At 40.7% G+C, this 17,273-nt stretch overlaps 2 protein-coding genes and 1 long non-coding RNA gene across 6 annotated transcripts in view; 1 reads left to right on the top strand and 2 right to left on the bottom strand.

The window, feature by feature from the left end:
• Positions 1–8,788, top strand: part of LOC307220152 (uncharacterized protein) — an 87,598-nt gene extending 78,810 nt beyond the window's left edge. The window contains exon 5 of the mRNA XM_079983858.1: positions 8,646–8,788. Within this exon, the coding sequence (XP_079839984.1) occupies positions 8,646–8,685 (40 nt within the window). The 3' untranslated portion in view covers positions 8,686–8,788. The remainder of the gene's footprint in view (positions 1–8,645) is intronic.
• The window catches only part of CDKAL1 (CDKAL1 threonylcarbamoyladenosine tRNA methylthiotransferase), a 242,049-nt gene that overhangs the window by 5,870 nt on the left and 218,906 nt on the right, over positions 1–17,273 (bottom strand). For all 4 annotated transcript variants that reach the window (XM_079983780.1, XM_079983779.1, XM_079983781.1 and 1 more), the window contains 2 exons: positions 12,967–13,050; positions 11,076–11,240 (listed from right to left, as the gene is read on the bottom strand). In XM_079983780.1, the coding sequence (XP_079839906.1) occupies positions 11,076–11,240; positions 12,967–13,050 (249 nt within the window). The remainder of the gene's footprint in view (positions 1–11,075; positions 11,241–12,966; positions 13,051–17,273) is intronic.
• On the bottom strand, positions 5,723–7,537 carry LOC307220169. The gene is made up of 2 exons (XR_013840742.1): positions 7,379–7,537; positions 5,723–7,061 (listed from the first exon to the last, which is right to left on the bottom strand). It is a non-coding gene; the product is annotated as an uncharacterized lncRNA (long non-coding RNA).

Here is a 17,273-nt window from a genome sequence, read left to right as displayed (position 1 = left end):
TGCCCCAAATCCCCATTAGCTTCTGTAGTTGATGATTAATTAGAATTTATGTGGGAAAACATAGGACATGAAGGGGTAATTGTGTATTCAGATGAAATGATGACAATACAATTTAAGTTTTTTTAAAAAATCAACTTTGGGTAAAAGGTTCTCTGCTTAGTTTGAGGTTTTTTCCAAATTAGATCCATCTAAATTACTTTTTGAGATCAAATATCCAATTAAGAGTTTTAATAAGATGGGAGAAGGAATAATAAACAAAGCTTGTGAAGAATCTATAAAATCTTGCGGAAATAAAAATATAAATTTGAAAAAGGTATAAGAAATACAGTGAATTGTACTCTGGGCATCAAAGAGATATCTATTCAAATATGGGAACATTTTTCAATAACTGCCAAACCTTTCTCCTAAATATGGACACTTGAGGAAAATTACTACAAGTTGCTTATCGGAGTTTATTGCTGCTTTCATGATAAGCAAGACAAAAATGTTCTCGAATTCCTAACAGTGAAAAGTGATATTTCTCATTTGTGATAGACTTGTTCTTGGACCACCAGGATCAAAGAAGCACTGTATGGAAAACGATACATATTATAATGGAAAAGATATAGGGATGTACTGAACATTGGATTCACTGTTGCTTCTTCTTACCTATAGGAATTGATATATGATAATAATAGTAAGAATGGTTTTTGTAGAATACTGGAAACAAAAATTTACAAACACAAATAGGCTAGCTAAAATGTAGGAACATGCAAAAATAATCAAATATGCAACAATATAGGAAGAAACAGCAATATAAAGAATAGGATACCATTATAATTTTTTTGCACCATGAATTTTCAACCGTTGTTAGTAATAAATGCCCAAGGCATATTAATGAGCTTACAATCTACCACCCTTAAAAATTGGATGTCCAATGGCAGTACATATCTGTGGCATCAAAACTATTTTGATAATTTTTTTTTCTGCATAATTTTTATTGTTTTTTTAAATCATAACAAACAAACAAAAAATACAGCAATTTACACCTTGTTTTGATTATTTTTATATCAGTCATTAGATCTAAGAGAATTAGAGCAAAGCATGAAACTATTTGTTTTTTTGGACAGTGGCCTCTACTACACGAATCACATAGTAAATACCATTAGTATACTGTCAGTCCCAATATTTAGCAAATATTTAAAACCACTCAAAGAATGAGTTCAGTGTCATGTCTTGAAGTCATGTTAAATCCAACATTTGCAGCTTGAAATTAACTGTGTCTTGAGAAGCCTCATTACTAATGGGGATTCCTCCCCCAGCCCCAAACATCATAGATTTACATGAAATCCCTGAAATGCCGCAAGGCGCTCCCCGGCCCATAATGACAGAATTTTAATAATTAATCCTTTTTTTACAATGCAGCATGAAATATGTACGTTTTTGCATGAAGGTAGTGAAAACTGAGAGCAGCCATCCCAGTTCACTTTAATGGGCACTTTGTTCAAATAGAAGAAGAAAAAGGAGAAGGAAAGAACATATATTGGGGGAGGGGGAATGGAACTGTTAATCAAACATCAGTAATAGATTATATTTTATGAAATCCCCAAAGTCAGGTGTAAAAATTACCATCAACAAGGCAAACATATTAACTGTTCTGGAAGTAGCCTTTCAACTTGTTTTGGCTGTGACAGCAGCAGAAACAAAAGGTTTTACTAATAAGGTATAATATAAATTATTAACACTTCCAGTGTATGATCAAATGCATTTCAGAGTATTTGCTGAATAATTCTGACCTGATGTGTGCCAGTAATAATATGTATTTGCGCACTCTTATTCATTCTCACTCATTTCCCGCTTTCTGATGCACCTGCAACCTACAAAATAAATCTAATAATTATAGTACAGGTTTGCATGAGATCTTACTCTTGTACGCCAAGACTGACATTACAGATTGGAAGGAATATATATGTAAAACACAGCTTCCCTTATTCTAAAATAAACAAATCACCTCTTGACCCATCTGCTCTCGCCAATTATTGTGCAATTTCCTTTCTCCCCAAACCCACTGAGCACACTGCTTACTCCTACTCTCAACTTTCTCTCCTTCAAGCCTGATTTTGGTCCCCCTCCTTCTACCCTCAGCACTCCACTAAAACTGCCCTCACCAAAACTATCCTGCTAAATCCAAAAAGTCTCTATTCAAGTCCTCATCCTCCTTGGCTTCTCTGCCTGCTTTTGATACAGTGGAAAACTCCTTCCTCGACTCGTTTCCTCTGTAGGTCTTGATGATTCTGTTCTCATAAAAGGTAAAGATAAAGGTACCCCTGCCCGTACGGGCCAGTCTTGCCAGACTCTAGGGTTGTGCGCTCATCTCACTCTATAGGCCGGGAGCCAGCGCTGTCCGCAGACACTTCTGGGTCACGTGGCCAGGGTGACAAGCTGCATCTGGCGAGCCAGCGCAGCACACGGAACGCCGTTTACCTTCCCGCTAGTAAGCGGTCCCTATTTATCTACTTGCACCCGGGGGTGCTTTCGAACTGCTAGGTGGGCAGGAGCTGGGACCGAACGACGGGAGCGCACCCCGCCGCGGGGATTCGAACCGCCAACCATGCGATCGGCAAGTCCTAGGCGCTGAGGTTTTACCCACAGCGCCACCCGCGTCCCTTCTGTTCTCATAGAATCTATCGAATCACACACTCCATGTTTATACAGGGACACTTTCCCTCTTCTTTCCCTTTCTCCATTGGTCACCTTTTTGTTACACGGGAACAAATCTGTTTGGTACGTAGGAACATTAGTAGCTTATGGAATCATGTGCATCCTTCACATGCTAGTGCCAGTGGTCCTGGTGGCTGACATGGGATTTGATCAATCACCAAGCGCAAGTCTATCAACAGACCACTTTAGCATTCCCTGAGTTCACCATGAATACAAAGTTGTTTATATAAAAATCTCATGGCTCCATTGTCTTCTCACACACCAAAGTAGTGTAGATGCTTTCTGTGCCGGCTGGCATGCATCTAAACACCAGAGGGAGTGACTGAAAACTCTTTTTTTAATTTCATGCTCAGTCAAGTTTAAGAGTCATTAACAGAACCTCTCTCCCTGGAAATGTTAAGTTCTGGGAACTTTTTTTTTATTTACCTAATCAGCAGTGGGATAACCTCACGTAAATGTTCCTAATGCATGCAGGAAAGACCTCTGCTCTCTGAAAGTTGCTGCTAGGGTGTTGGGTGGTTTTTTTGGCATGTTTCCAAATTAATAATACTGTTCTTTTCCAAACACATTCTATCAAGAAGGTTAAATTTATACCATATATGCTTCTAGAGAAGTTACTTTGATTCTTGAGTAAGCTCTGTGGTCTCAAAAGGGAAATAGTTGCTGAATGGTGCAGCTCAAATTTATTCTACCGGTTTTAATGGATGCTATGTAGCAGTGTGTCATCTATTAATGCCAGGCATACATCACCAAGGTTTGAATCATGGCTTACTACTCAAGCCCCTCAATTCAGGATCATAACAGTAAGGTTCCTAGGCAAAGTTTGAGCCAGGATTTTTAGTTGTACTGTGTGTGTGCTAGAGTCACTATCAAATTGCTGAAGGAGAAGACTGTTGAGACAACACAGTAACTGACAGTGATGTGTCACACAGTTTATTATAAAGCAATGAGGCATACTTCTGATACTGCCACCAGCCAGAGGGAGCCTCTTAGAGCCACTGGGAGGTTGTACCCCATGACAAGAGCGCAAACCACGTACACTGGGAGCAGTTGTTCCAAGGCTCCTTCGGCCCTCTTCACATGTCATGGTAAATAATAGTTAAGGTTTGTTTTTGGCTTACTGATGGTGGTTCATGATATCTGGTTCAGTAATAACATGAAGAGAGAGACTGTGGTTTGTTTTTCTCACCTGCTAAGCAGGCAAGAACAAAATGGCTCAGATCAGGATGTTCATGGCCCAAAATTGATCTATGTGCAAACTTGGTCCTCGTGAGCCTGTGGGCAGGGACTGTTTTATCTTTGAATATCTATACAATGCTTAGAAAATGCTAGGCACTTTATGAGTGTTGATCAACAACTTATTGATATTATAAGGACTTGAACAAGAGGCCACAGCCTACGCTTATTACTGCCTTCTAAAAACTTCCCAGCTGCTTGACTTGCTTGCCACCCTCTTCCCCAGTCCAATTGTTTGGTGGCTCCAACTCATTTATTTGTATGGCAGTATTTCTGAGATTTACACTTTAAAATCCAGAGTGGGGGGAGGACTGGTAGGAGATCTGCTTACAAAAGTCTGTATTCATGAGTAGAGAATAGAGTACTAGAAACTGGGTGATCCAATTAAGTTGACTACTAGTAGATTCAGTACAAATAATCTGATGTTAGGATTTCATAACTCTTTGCAAAGATTTTAAATTGTGCAAAACCCAGAATATTTCAAATATGTATGTCTTATTCTGGTATGACTCCCACCTTCCCTGCAAAACAGAATTTCCCTCTGAACATTTAAATACCCAACATCTTGAAGCATAAAGCCACTCAGATGTGAAAAACTGCATTTCCCATTTCTCCAAGCCACACTTACTGGAGGGGAAAGAGCTCACAGCAATATGGCTTATCAATATGTAGCAGTCAACCAGCCAGAGGTGTGGCATAATTTATCTTTGCAAGAATGCTTTTTAATCCTCATGCATCACTAAAAGTAGCAAAAGTAATTCCTCTCTCTTTGCAGGTTAGTTACATTAAATCATTTTAAAACGTTTATGCTGAAAACAATCTGCTTGTATCATAAATGTATGATCTCAAAAGTCCTAGGCAATATAATTTCTTGCAAAATAAGAGACTCCGAATCCACGCGAGCCTCTTGGATTGCTTCCACAAGCTTAGCAGGCAGTGCTTTCTGCCTATTTCAGTTTCTTTTGTGAAATTCCAAGTAGTTCCATTGAAATGCGTTAATGCCAAAACCATCTATCAGGAGTCCAAAGAAAGAAATTGTGGACAACATAGGAGATACTTGAAAATGACAACCATATGAGATATGCCCGGAGGAGAAAGGAACACAAACTTACAGTACAACCACCTCATTACCTTGGCTGGTTCAGGTTTTCAGATGCTATTTTTGGCTGTTAACTCTCTCAGACTCTGAAGGCACCACAACAGTAGCTTTATATACTAAAATGATCTCTGATGAAATAGGAGCATGATTTCTTCCTCCTAGGGAATTCTGGGCTATTAATCTATGCTAACAGTGTTCTCAGCTTCTTTGTTTATGTGCAGACATGCATGTTAAACAGTTCTGGTAGGAAAGAAGCTTCCAACAAGATAAGCAAAATTTCTAATGCTTATCACACATAATAGCCTTGGAAAGAATGGGCAATATGTTGTTCCTATAAAGAGACCTTCTGTGTAAAATGATATTGTTCACTGATGTACTTTCGTTCTTTAGCAGCTATTTCTAGACTAAAATTAATGTGAATACTCTACAAGGCAGTTTCCTATCTTAGGAAATAACTGTTTCTTTAAAAGAATTTGCAGTCAAGCACAAAAAACCCTTACAGCTGGCAAGCAGGACTCTTGTGTGAGCCATTCACATAAAGCAGTGTAATGCAGCCTCCAGTGTAGTGAAAGCTGCATTGGCTTCAGGGCCCCTTCTTACATGCACCTAGAAGAGGTAGAACACACAAACTGAGAATTGGGTTATGCCGCTCTTGATGATCTTGGTTACTATGTGGAAACAGTAGAATTGTTGGGGGGCCCCTCTGCTGGTCTTGGGGCCCAGGCAAATGCCCACTCTTGCCACCCTCTGGAGCTATCCCTGAGAGGAAGTGTTTATTTCACAAACAAAAAATGCAGTTGCAAAGAGAAAATTTCCTGCTAATGCAACTCAGAGAGCATGCAAAGAACTATATGCAGTCAGGATACTTGCAGAGGAAAATGTTGAGATAGACATGTCAAAGCTGAACCCGCCAAATATACAGTTTATCAGGGATTGCTCAGAGGAAACAACAACAGTGCTCTAGTCCAAAGATTGCCATAATGCAAGAAGCAGTAATGGTAGCAGATTTCAGAACTCAGGCTCAAATATACTTTATTCCCCAAACCCAACATAAGCATAGTCAATATATCAAAGTATGTTGTGTATATAAAGGAAATTAGGCTACATAAGATCCTATCCCCTTTTGAAATAATAGGCAATACAAACATTGTGTATATTAGTTATGAGAGTAAATTAAAAGTTAATTGTTCATTCATTGAGTTGATTATCTTCGCAGTGGTAAAAACCATATTAAATATCTAAACTATTACCAGTATGTGAGCTATTCTTGGCTTCCAATAGTACATGGAACACAGAATGTACAATTGGATTCTCTAAAATATTGCAAAAAGACCCTCTGCCAGGAACTCAATCAAAGATCTTAGGTGTGAAAAATTACGAGATGAGAAAGGAATACCCGAACTGGCTTTTCACAAATGGGTCACTGATCTGTCGGACATCAGATCTACTTTCAACACTTTTTTCTTTACTACTTCTTACCTTTACACATGCAGCTTTCATTTGCTTTTTTATTATTAAAGTCTGCAAATTTAAAACTGCTTTAAACTTTTGTGCTTTAGACAATAAAGGTTCAGAGGAAAGAGTGTTAATAGATGTTTTAAGGGTCAAACCTTCTGTGCTACATATACATATAATTAAGAACATCTGAATCATCTGAATCTTCTTCTGATCTTTAGCCCGGTAATGGAAAAAAACGCTCTCACACAATTTATTTAAAACCCAGTTTCTTCTCAAAAGATTAAGGGTGGGGAGAGGCAAGGGATGTGTGGGTATGCCTTAATGTTCAAATGAAGTTGTTACTAGGATCAAAGCTTCATCTGACAGAAAACCAGGTTGAAAACATGTGAGCCACAGGTTCCACTGCATTTGAAATGAGTATTTGGGGTTGCAAAGGAAATACAAAAGGAGGAAAAGTAGTCACCACACCATAATTTGGACTCCAACTAGGAAGAAAGATATTGCCATTTATAATGAACAGCACTATATCATGTTTTGGGTGAGTGAAATTATTTTTCTGGGGATCATCCTTATGTTGGTTTCTGCTCTCTTTCACTGTGCAGCGAAGTGCTTGTCACGAGACAGGTGTTTACATTCCACAGTCAGTTGCTTTTGGGTTTCTCACGGGAAAGGAGACTGGATGTGACGTACACTGGTTTCCTGTTTTTCACTGTTCTCAGTGTTTCTCTCCGTGCTTTAGAGGAGAGAGGATGCTTTCTCTGCTCCGGCAGAGGCAAGATGTTTCTCTGTAATCTACCAGCTTTGAAGTGTAAATAAAGTAATATAGAGTATGTGGCACGTACTCCTCATCATTCCGCTGTGCTTGGGACACTGCAATTTCAACACCTTACTCTCAAGAGAAGCCTAAATGGAAAACTGTTGATGACTATTTGACACAATTGGCTGGAAACAACTGACCCTGACATTTAAAAAAATGATGAAAAAGAGTAACTATGTTTCAGTTCTTTCTGCTGTGCAACCTGGGGGAAATGTATGAAATGTTGATGTGATGGGATAATGAGCTGCTTGTGCGTAAAAGCTTGATCCCTCAGAGATTACTCAGTGTAGTAAATCTCTGCCTTGAGCGGAGCCCTTTGGCATGGCTCCGTCAGTCGCTGGTAGAATCTGACAGTGGGCGTCTGCGGAAACGTTTCCAACATAAAAGCTGTTTAACGGAAACGCGTCTCCTGGATTCTCTGCGTGACAGTTTCCGGTGAGGGATGGGGGTCCCTAAAGGGGGTCCCGATACCTCCTCACTGTTCTCACTGGAAGTATCCCAGAGCCTCCCCTCCGACTCCCTTTCCCTTGGAGCTCCTGCACCCCCCCTACTGGTTCCCTCTTCTGCTGTAGTGTCTCTGGAATTCTCCTGGAGCCTTTCCACCACCTGTTCTTCTGATGGCAGTTCCCTGACAGTTGACTTTATTCCTTTTGATATTATTGGCAGTTAACCATCTAACATTTCTAAACTTCAGTTCTAACCAGCAAAATCTCATTTTTGAGTGAAACACTTTATACTTTCGAATCAAAACAGACAAAATTCACTTAAACTCTAACTCTGTGGGTAATACATCCATACTGTGGATAGTCTTTTGTTTCCTTAACCATCCTAGAGGACATTGTTTTAGTCGCTCTCAGGTTAAGTAAAGCATTTCATTGTCGGGAGAATGAAAAGAAGCTGCCCAATTTGTGCTAAACTTTGGACTTGCTCCTGGATGAGGAGGCTGTAGATATACTGGACTGTGGTGTGGGGACAATGATGGATACGGGCTAAAACCCGAAGCTTCATCTATAGAAGGCAGAGACGCTGATGGTCAGTAGACAAACTGGTCCAGGAGTGGATGTACAACCGGTTCTGGATCTGACAGTGCAGATCTTGCTGGCACTTGTAGCTAAAATGTGTGTTTGCTCAATTTAGACAGATGCATGAACTGCTTACTTTCCTGGAGAAGCCAGAGCAGGCCAGTTACACATGCCTTACTAAACAGAGCATTTTACTGAAACATACCTACACAAAACGGGCATTAACTGTGGTTCATGCAAAATGTGGCAGCCAGAATGCTTTCAGGTTTCCACTTTTTGGATATTACACTAATCTTGTTGTATCTGTTTTCAGGCCCAATTCAAGGTGCTGGCTGCTACCTCTAAAGCCCTAAATGGCTTGGGGCCAGAATATCTGAAAGTCTGTCTTCTCCTGCAAGAACCTGCCTGTCAGTTATGGTCATCCCCAGAGCCCTTGATCCTTGTTCTACTTTAAAGGTAAGTGTGAGTAACAGTAACATGGCCTTCTTAGTGGCATCATCTCAGTCGTGAAACTCTCTCCCAAGTAGGCCTGGGCGAAGTATCGATACATAGTCCAGGATTGGTATGAGGGCCAGACTGTGATGGCTGCTTCACCTGGCGTTATATTGCGGGTGAACTGCCTCTGCTGAGTACCTCTGCCACCAATGCCCAAAGCGCAAGGTAGAAAAAAGCTACCGTATTTTTCACCCCATAAGACGCACCTGACCATCAGATGCACCCTGTTTTTAGAGGCAGGAAAGCAAGAAAAAAAATATTCTGTGCAGAGCATGTAAGCGGCTCTCGCTTTTCTTGCTTTAAAGCAAGCAAAGCGAGAGCCGCTTACATGGCTTTTGTCCCGCTTTGCAGAGCTCTCACTTTGCTTGCCCATCCCTCCTCCCGCCTCGCTGTAAAAGAGGAGGAGGAGACATCGGGACAGGTGCTTTGCAGTGAGGCGGGAGGAGGGATGGGCAAGCAAAGTGAGAGCCGCGCAAAGTGGGATAGAAGCCATGTAAGCGGCTCTCGCTTTGCTTGCTCCCGTCTGTCCCTCCTCCCAGTTCGCTGTGAAGCCAGCAGAGCAAGCTGCGCAGCTATCGCTGAAGCCAGCAGAGCAAGAGCAACAGCGAGCGATGGACGGGAGCCATGGCTCTGGCTGCAGAGGCATCCCTCAGCTCGCGACTGCAGCGGTAGCCGAGGAATCCCTCTGCTGCCCAGCACATTTGCTTCATAAGACACACAGACATTTCACCTTTTTAGGAGGAAAAAAGTGCATCTTATGGAGCGAAAAATACGGTACATTGGCAGGGACCAATGTAGCTTGTTCCTCCCTTGGCTTCCTGCTCATCAACAAAGAAGTGTAATAGAGCCCCCACCTTTCCTCCAGCTTGCATGAGCTGGAGGTGGGGTGGGGGCTCTTTTGAACTTTTCTGTTCAGGGGCATGCAGCTGCCTGCCCTTCAGTGGAGACATCGGGCTCCCTCAGCTGGGGGGGCCCTTCCCGCCCCCCCCAGCTGAGCAGCTGGCCAGAGGCTAGCTGCATTGGTCCCAGCCTGCAAGGTGCTGGGGTGAAAGAGCTTCAGCTCCCAAGGTGAGAGCTGTGACAGTTTCACCCCATGCCTCACGGGCTAAGACCAATGTGGCTTGTTTCAATATTACGGTGTATCGACAGATTGCGATATGTGGCTGGTGATACACCACAATGTTGAAAACCTAACATTGCCTAACACTACTCCCAGGAGCATGAAAGTATTAAAATCAAGGCACAAGAATTACAGATATTGTGACACTGGCCCAAATTCCCTCTGTGTTTATCAGACTATATGCTTTAGTGCTCCCCATAGAAGGTGTAACACCATTTGCAATCACATGTCATAAAAAAATTAAAACCATTAAGTTTATTTACTATTTGTTGTCTGTGCTAAACCATGACAATGAAAGCCAAAACTAAGGGATAATTTAAGAATAAAACTATAAAAAATAATATTATTTGATGAAAAATTCAAGCAGAACTGGTTCATCGAAAGGGTAATAAATACATGGAGTGTGTTACGGTTTAATGCAAAGCAAATCCAAGAAAAATTAATTCCAGCAATGCAGCTATTTTGAGTGCAATAGTATTTCAGGCATATTACAGGAATGTGGATTGTGAACAAAATATAACATGCAAAAACCATAAGGAGCACCTGCTATTTTTACATATACCGTATTGGCCCGAATATAAGTTGAACCCAAATATAAGCCACACCTTTAAAATTCAAGGGGGAAAAAGAAAAAAAAGACAATACCTGAATATAAGCCGCTCCCTTAAAATTCCGCAGGCACTCACACCTGTTCCATTTTACCATATGTCTGTTTCAGCAGCGATATCGTAAAAACCAATTTTTTTAAGGTCTCAAATTTAAGCCGCACTTTGGGGAAAAAGTGAGGCTTATATTCACGCCAATATGGTAGCTGCAGAAATTTCTCATGAAACCACCTCAGACTGGCAGCATTCTTGTCTGATGATTCAACTGGATTATAGCAAGATAATCCTTTATAATCTTCTCCCAAGGACTGTTAAAAGTTGTCCTCCTAACTATTTCCCCCATTTTATATCATAGAAATAAAAAAGCAAAATTAGAGATGCTTCTACCATTACCCAGAACAATTCACTTAAAATTCAGATTGTAATTTGTTTTAAAAGGTTAGAGCTTCATTCACATCTAAAAAGCCTTCACATTCACTTTTTTTTTACTAGAGTAGCAAAGGCTGACATGTATTTTACTCACCTCTGTTAAACCCGACACCTCTCCTTTGGCTAATGGCCTAGTGATAGACGGGGTGAACACTCTGGCATCCGACACTGGGCTCCCCCTCATAAAGTGCTTCCCTGCTTCAAAAATGTTCACTTCTACCATTTTACCCATGAACTCAGGGTTCTTTGGCACAAGTACCTTTAAAACAATAATAATAAAAAGTTGCTTAAATGGAACACTTTAAAGTACTCAAGTTTGACATGCAGACGTGGGGAGGGGGGAAGTAAATATAAAATCTGCAAATCACAGTTACTAATGCATGTTACTGTAAAATTTGGTAACAGGTAGACCTACCTTAACAAAAACATATGCAACATCAGATCTACTTTTTCTTTCAGGTTCTCTGATGTATATCCTCAGGATTTGAGTAGATGTATTCAAATTAATTTACTATCAGGAAATTTTAAACAGTTCTGCTTTGTAATTATATTCTTAACCAAATAAGCTACCAGATGTCGGGAATCAAGCCCTTTTATCAGGAGAAACTGGCAACTCTCCCAGGCACCCGGCATGATTCCCTGTTGACCTCCCTGGCTGCATTCCCCAGCAAGATCCAGGCTAGGTCGCAATAGGCGATCTTTCTCAGCGTGAGAAGAACACACCCCTCTTTCCTGCCCCCCCCCCCCCGGGAAGGGGAAAGAGATAGAAACGTACCGTATTTTTCGCCCTATAGGACGCACTTTTCCCCCTCCAAAAATGAAGGGGAAATGTGTGTGCGTCCTATGGGGCGAATGCAGGCTTTCGCTGAAGCCTGGAGAGCGAGAGGCGTCGGTGCGCACCGACACCTCTCGCTCTCCAGGCTCCAGGAAGCTATCCGCAAGCCTTGCGTGCCCGGGGGAACTCCCCCCGGCGTGCAGGGCTTGCGGGTGGCAGCCGGCAGCGCGGAGCACGGGGCGCCCTTTGGAGGACGCCCCGTGCTTCGCGCAGGTGTCCGCAAGCCTTGTGCGCCCGGGGGAACTACCCCCGGCGCGCAGGGCTTGCGGGTGGCAGCCGGCAGCGCGGAGCACGGGGCGCCCTTTGGAGGACGCCCCGTGCTTCGCGCAGGTGTCCGCAGCCTGCCGCCCGGCGCGCATGACGCCCTGAAGCAGAGCGCCCCGCGCGCCGGACAGACATCGGCCAGCCCCACAAGCTCGGGGGACAGCGGGGAGGCGCAGTGCCGCCATCCCACTGTTCCCCGACCTGGTTTTGGGGGGAAATAAAGGGAAAAAAATTCCTTTATTTCCCCCCCCCCCAAAAAAAGTAGGTGCGTCCTATGGGACGGAGCGTCCTATGGGATGAAAAATACGGTATTTACATGCCTTTATTTCTCTCTTTGCAGCATTACAAAAAACATGACTGCTCTCTTCAGACTCCAGCAGTCTAGAAGCAAACACTTCCTGGACAGGAATAAACGGAAGAGCTCATATTACACTCTGAGCTAATTCCGGTGCTTTGCACTGTGAATTGACTGTCCCTCTGTCTCCCACGGGCAGTCCCAACATTCCCATCATGTTTACTTTTCAAGCTAGCACTTTGCAGCTGCATTGCATCCATATCGTAACAAGGACAAACAAATTGTTACATGTTTTATTGTGATATACATTGAGGCTTTCTTTCATGTCACATAGGTTCCAGATATCAAAATATTGTTATAAGCATGTAGCTTTGCATACAACTGAAAATCAGTTGCTGATGATTTTAAAGGGATAGAAGCCATATAAATGAGGATACACTAGGGTACCTCCATATGAGTGATATCAGTGTTTTTGAAGGAGGTAATGTCAGTAAATAGATTGCATTGTTTATATGATTGTTAAAATAAGGAGGGAAAGAAAGACCTTCTCTCTCCTGCTGCCTCCCCCACCAGTCCAAGAAAAAGATTTACCTGCTCGTAGAATCGATTATGAGCAACATAAAACTTGGAATCAAATGATTCTTCTGTCACAAGAACATTTTGTTTCTCCCCAATCTGTAAAGTAAAAAAGTCAACAGGTGAAGCCATAAATATGAAGAAAGAATTCCTCTCTGAAGGAGGAATCAAGAAACTTTCTCTTACAAAGAACCACATCACTTTATCTGTAAGGCAGATAATAAACTTATTATTACTAGGGAATTCATTTGAACTCATAACTTATTTTTCATTGTCAAAAGCTTTCAGTGTGAAACTCAAAAGACATCCCCATAAGTGCATCATATATGAACATGTGCATGTTTCATGTGCATCTCCACAGCACAAAACATGGATCTTTAGACCATGGGTAACTTTACCATTGGGGCATAGCAAAGCAAATGCCTCAGGCAACAGATGTTGAGGGGCAGTGGCAGCAGCAGTACCTATATTTAAAGACAGCGTTCTATATGTGCTACATCCCGCTAGCCCACCAACACCAGCTTGCTGCCCTGAGGTGTGATAGAGGGTGCTGTTCCATCACCAATGTTACTATCCAATCACCAGAATTGAAGCAAGATTCAGCTATCAGCCCAGCCTGCTTCTGTGCAATAAATGAGATGACATCACTCTGCCATTTGCTTTATTATTAATTTAATTTAATGTGTATACTGTACAAGCAAATATTTGCATATGCTGTTTTGGAGAATACATAACCATATAACTTTTTTGTATTTTGTGCACAGCTGTATACTATGTGTGTAGTGACTGTAATGCTGCATATACAAATCCTATGTTCTCCCCCTCTTACTTAACAAAATAGGACTGAGCTAGGCAGCAGATGTACACAGTGCAAGCCTCCATTTTTTCAACTGTTTCCCTGCCTGGCTTGAGGCTGGAGAAGCAGGAAGGATTAAACAGAAGTCAAAGAAAGCAGGGCTTGAATAGCATCTAGTTAGCATAACAAAAGGAAGTGCCTCAGTTATTCAGCATTGGGCAATGCATCTCATTAAATACAAGTGAAAGAACAATTATTTAGGCCCCCTATGAATACTGTTTGGCACTGAGATATATATCAGAGAGAAATAGCAGGGCCATTCTGCTGGGAGAGTTTCTGCTTTCCCAGCCCAGCAATCCTGCTTGAGGGTAAATAGCCCACTTCCATTACTGTGCACCTGCATCTGACTGCTTCATTTTGATTTGGTTCCCTGCTGTGAAAATGTCGCTTCTTCAAGCACATACAAGCCCTGAAATGCAGTTCATATGAAAATTATATTCAGAGATGTCAGCAGTGACCTAAAAATGACAACCAAGGCCTCAGACTATCTGCTTTATTTTAAATTCTGTAATGTTTTACTGATTTCCACTCCCTTTCTGTCGCTTCTGTTTTCTACAATAGCATAATAAACTAAGCTATAATGCTGGAAGTTTTAGAAAACTGTATTTTGATTTAAGATTAAACAAGTGTAAATATATATAATTTCATTCTTTATGCGTCCCCAAGATTGCCTCTTTTGATTGTCTTTTCCAAAAATATGGCCAAATAATCAAAGGACTCGGAACACAGGAATTACTATGGAAACCTGCTCTAATTACTTATAATTTGCCAACTTCAATGTCCATAATTACCACTAAGCATCACAGTACACGTTTTGAAAATTACTTTAGTATAATAAAGGAAAATATACCAAATGCATATTCCATTACCACTTCTAGAAATATATGCATAATTAATACAAACTTCAACATAATAATTCACAACTAAAATAATCTTCAAACCTAAGTGTATTTAATTTCCAGATACATCATACATATGTACATAAGTCACTATATTGTTACACGCCACCCCAATCTCATAGCGGTGTGAGATTCCAGGGGTTCCAGACACTCAGCCGGGGTTCATTTTTCATTCTAAAAATGAGGCACAGTAAAGACTGGGCTGTCTTTAGGATATATGGCCTATTTGCACACATATACAACCTGAGCCTAAGATGGACAGGTTCACTGCATCAATATCCCCAAAGAGTCAGCTGCAACCTTGGATTCAAAGAGACAGCCAACATCCACCTTTGACTTGCTGCCTTTACCAGCTTGCAACCTGTTTCCCTCTAGGTCACATCACAGCCTACCATCAACTCTAAACTCTGGCTATCTCAGAGCGGGAGGAGCGGCCCCAACCAATTGTCATCTGGCACAAAGCCCTCTGTCTTTGGCTTTCTTAAGGGTCCATTATCTTTCTTTTGTTCTTTTAATGGCCCAGCTCCCAGGTGATCTCCTGAACACAGAAAGCTGGGTTCAGGGATTAGGAATCTGCTTCTTGAGAACACTGATATTTTGGATTTGGAAGGTTTTAACAATGCTTTTGGATGGCATGCATATTTGTGGTATGACAAGGTTAAAGCGCACAAAGCTTTCAAACACCATATTGTCAGGAAAGCATTATTTAATGTCTGGATAAGGTACAAAGATCTATTGGAAAATAAGACCCCAAGGTGGTTGTCACCCATGGAAGCAAAGGCTCTGAAAAGATTCAATATGGAGGCCAAATGGCCGAAATATTGGGAGATACTAGAACAAGAAGGAGATAAATTGAAACTGCAGAGTTTTGAGAAATTAAAAGATAAAGTGCGAGATTGGCTTCATTATTATCAAATAAGAGAGGCCTATAATTTGGACAAAAAATTGGGCTTCCAGGTGGAAAAATCGAAATTGGAAACAGAACTGTTAGAACCTAAAACTAAGATTATTTCAAGAATGTATAACTTGCTGTTAAAATGGAATACACAGGATGAAACAGTCAAATCAGCTATGATTAAATGGGCACAGGACATTGGTCACAACATTATGTTTGCTGACTGGGAAAAGTTGTGGACCACCGGTATGAAGTTTACGGCATGTAATGCCTTAAGAGAGAATATTACGAAAATGATTTATAGGTGGTACATGACCCCAGTCAAGCTTGCTAAAATTTATCACCTGCCTGATAATAAATGCTGGAAATGTAAAGAAACTGAGCGTACATTCTTTCACCTTTGGTGGACGTGCCCAAAGATTAAGGCTTTCTGGGAGATGATATATAATGAACTGAAAAAGGTATTTAAATATACCTTCCTTAAGAAACCAGAGGCCTTTCTCCTGGGCATAGTCGGCCAATTGGTGTCAAAGAAAGATAGAACGTTTTTTATGTATGCGACAACAGCAGCAAGAATACTTATCGCAAAGCATTGGAAGACACAAGATTTGCCCACCTTGGAAGAATGGCAGATGCAAGTAATAGACTACATGGAGATGGCAGAAATGACTGGCAGAATCCGAGACCTGGGAGAAGTTTAAAGACTATCTGCAGAAACACTGCAAAGTTTATGAATGTTAAAATGATGTTGGATATAAAAATAATATGGCATTAGTGATATAGGTTTAAAAACTATGTAGAAATGTAATAGAAAAAGGGTCAAAGACCAAAGTTATATTATGTCAAAAGTAAATAATTTAAAGGTGTTTAAATATAAGGAGGAAAGATTGGAGACATAATAGAATGATTTTAATAATTAGAAATGAGTTTTGAAAGAAGGTAAGGATTTGCTGTATCTGATTGGGTGATGAGGAACACAAAAAAGGGAGGCGTGAGGAAGTCAAGAAAGGAAGTTTTTGTAAGCATAAATTTAAAAGTTGGAATTTTTAATTCTATTTTTTTCTCATTTTGATGGATGGATTTTTCTTTCTTTTTTGTATTTTATTTTTCTCATCTGTTTTATGTGTATTTGTGACTGTTTTTGTTTTTTTTCATTTTTGTGGTTGTTATGTTTCTTTTTTTCTGTAAAAGCAAATAAATATATTTTTTTAAAAAATAAAAGAAGTGAACTGATGTGGAAATGTGAAAACTGAACTTAACATTTGTAAAAAATGAAAAACTAAGAGAAATCAAAATTGACATATTCACTCATCCCTATTCTCTGCTCCCAGATGTGCAGTATACTCATCCCCTTCAAAAGGGTGATGATTCTGTTTTTAAAATAAAGCATATCTTGACCTTTGAAAGAAAAGGGCAGAAGTTATGTCACCAAAATTAACATTTTCCCCCCTGTACAGGAGGGTTTTTATGATCCCAGTAAGGAAATTATCACAAAGAATATCTGAATTCCAAAAACATGAATGTAGTTGGAGATGATTAATGTTGATAGAGATATGGTAATTCTCGACTATTATTTTAAAGAAAGCTCATAATGATATGTTTTTTAAAATGGAATTTCCTTTTTTACAACTTAAAGATGCCTGAACAATTTATGCTTTTAGAACCTCTTCCT

This window comes from Podarcis cretensis (genome assembly GCF_951804945.1).
Source record: "Podarcis cretensis genome assembly, chromosome: 7".
Classification (NCBI taxonomy): domain Eukaryota; kingdom Metazoa; phylum Chordata; class Lepidosauria; order Squamata; family Lacertidae; genus Podarcis; species Podarcis cretensis.
Note: the sequence above shows the minus strand (reverse complement) of the source record. Positions and strands in the feature narration are given on the sequence as shown.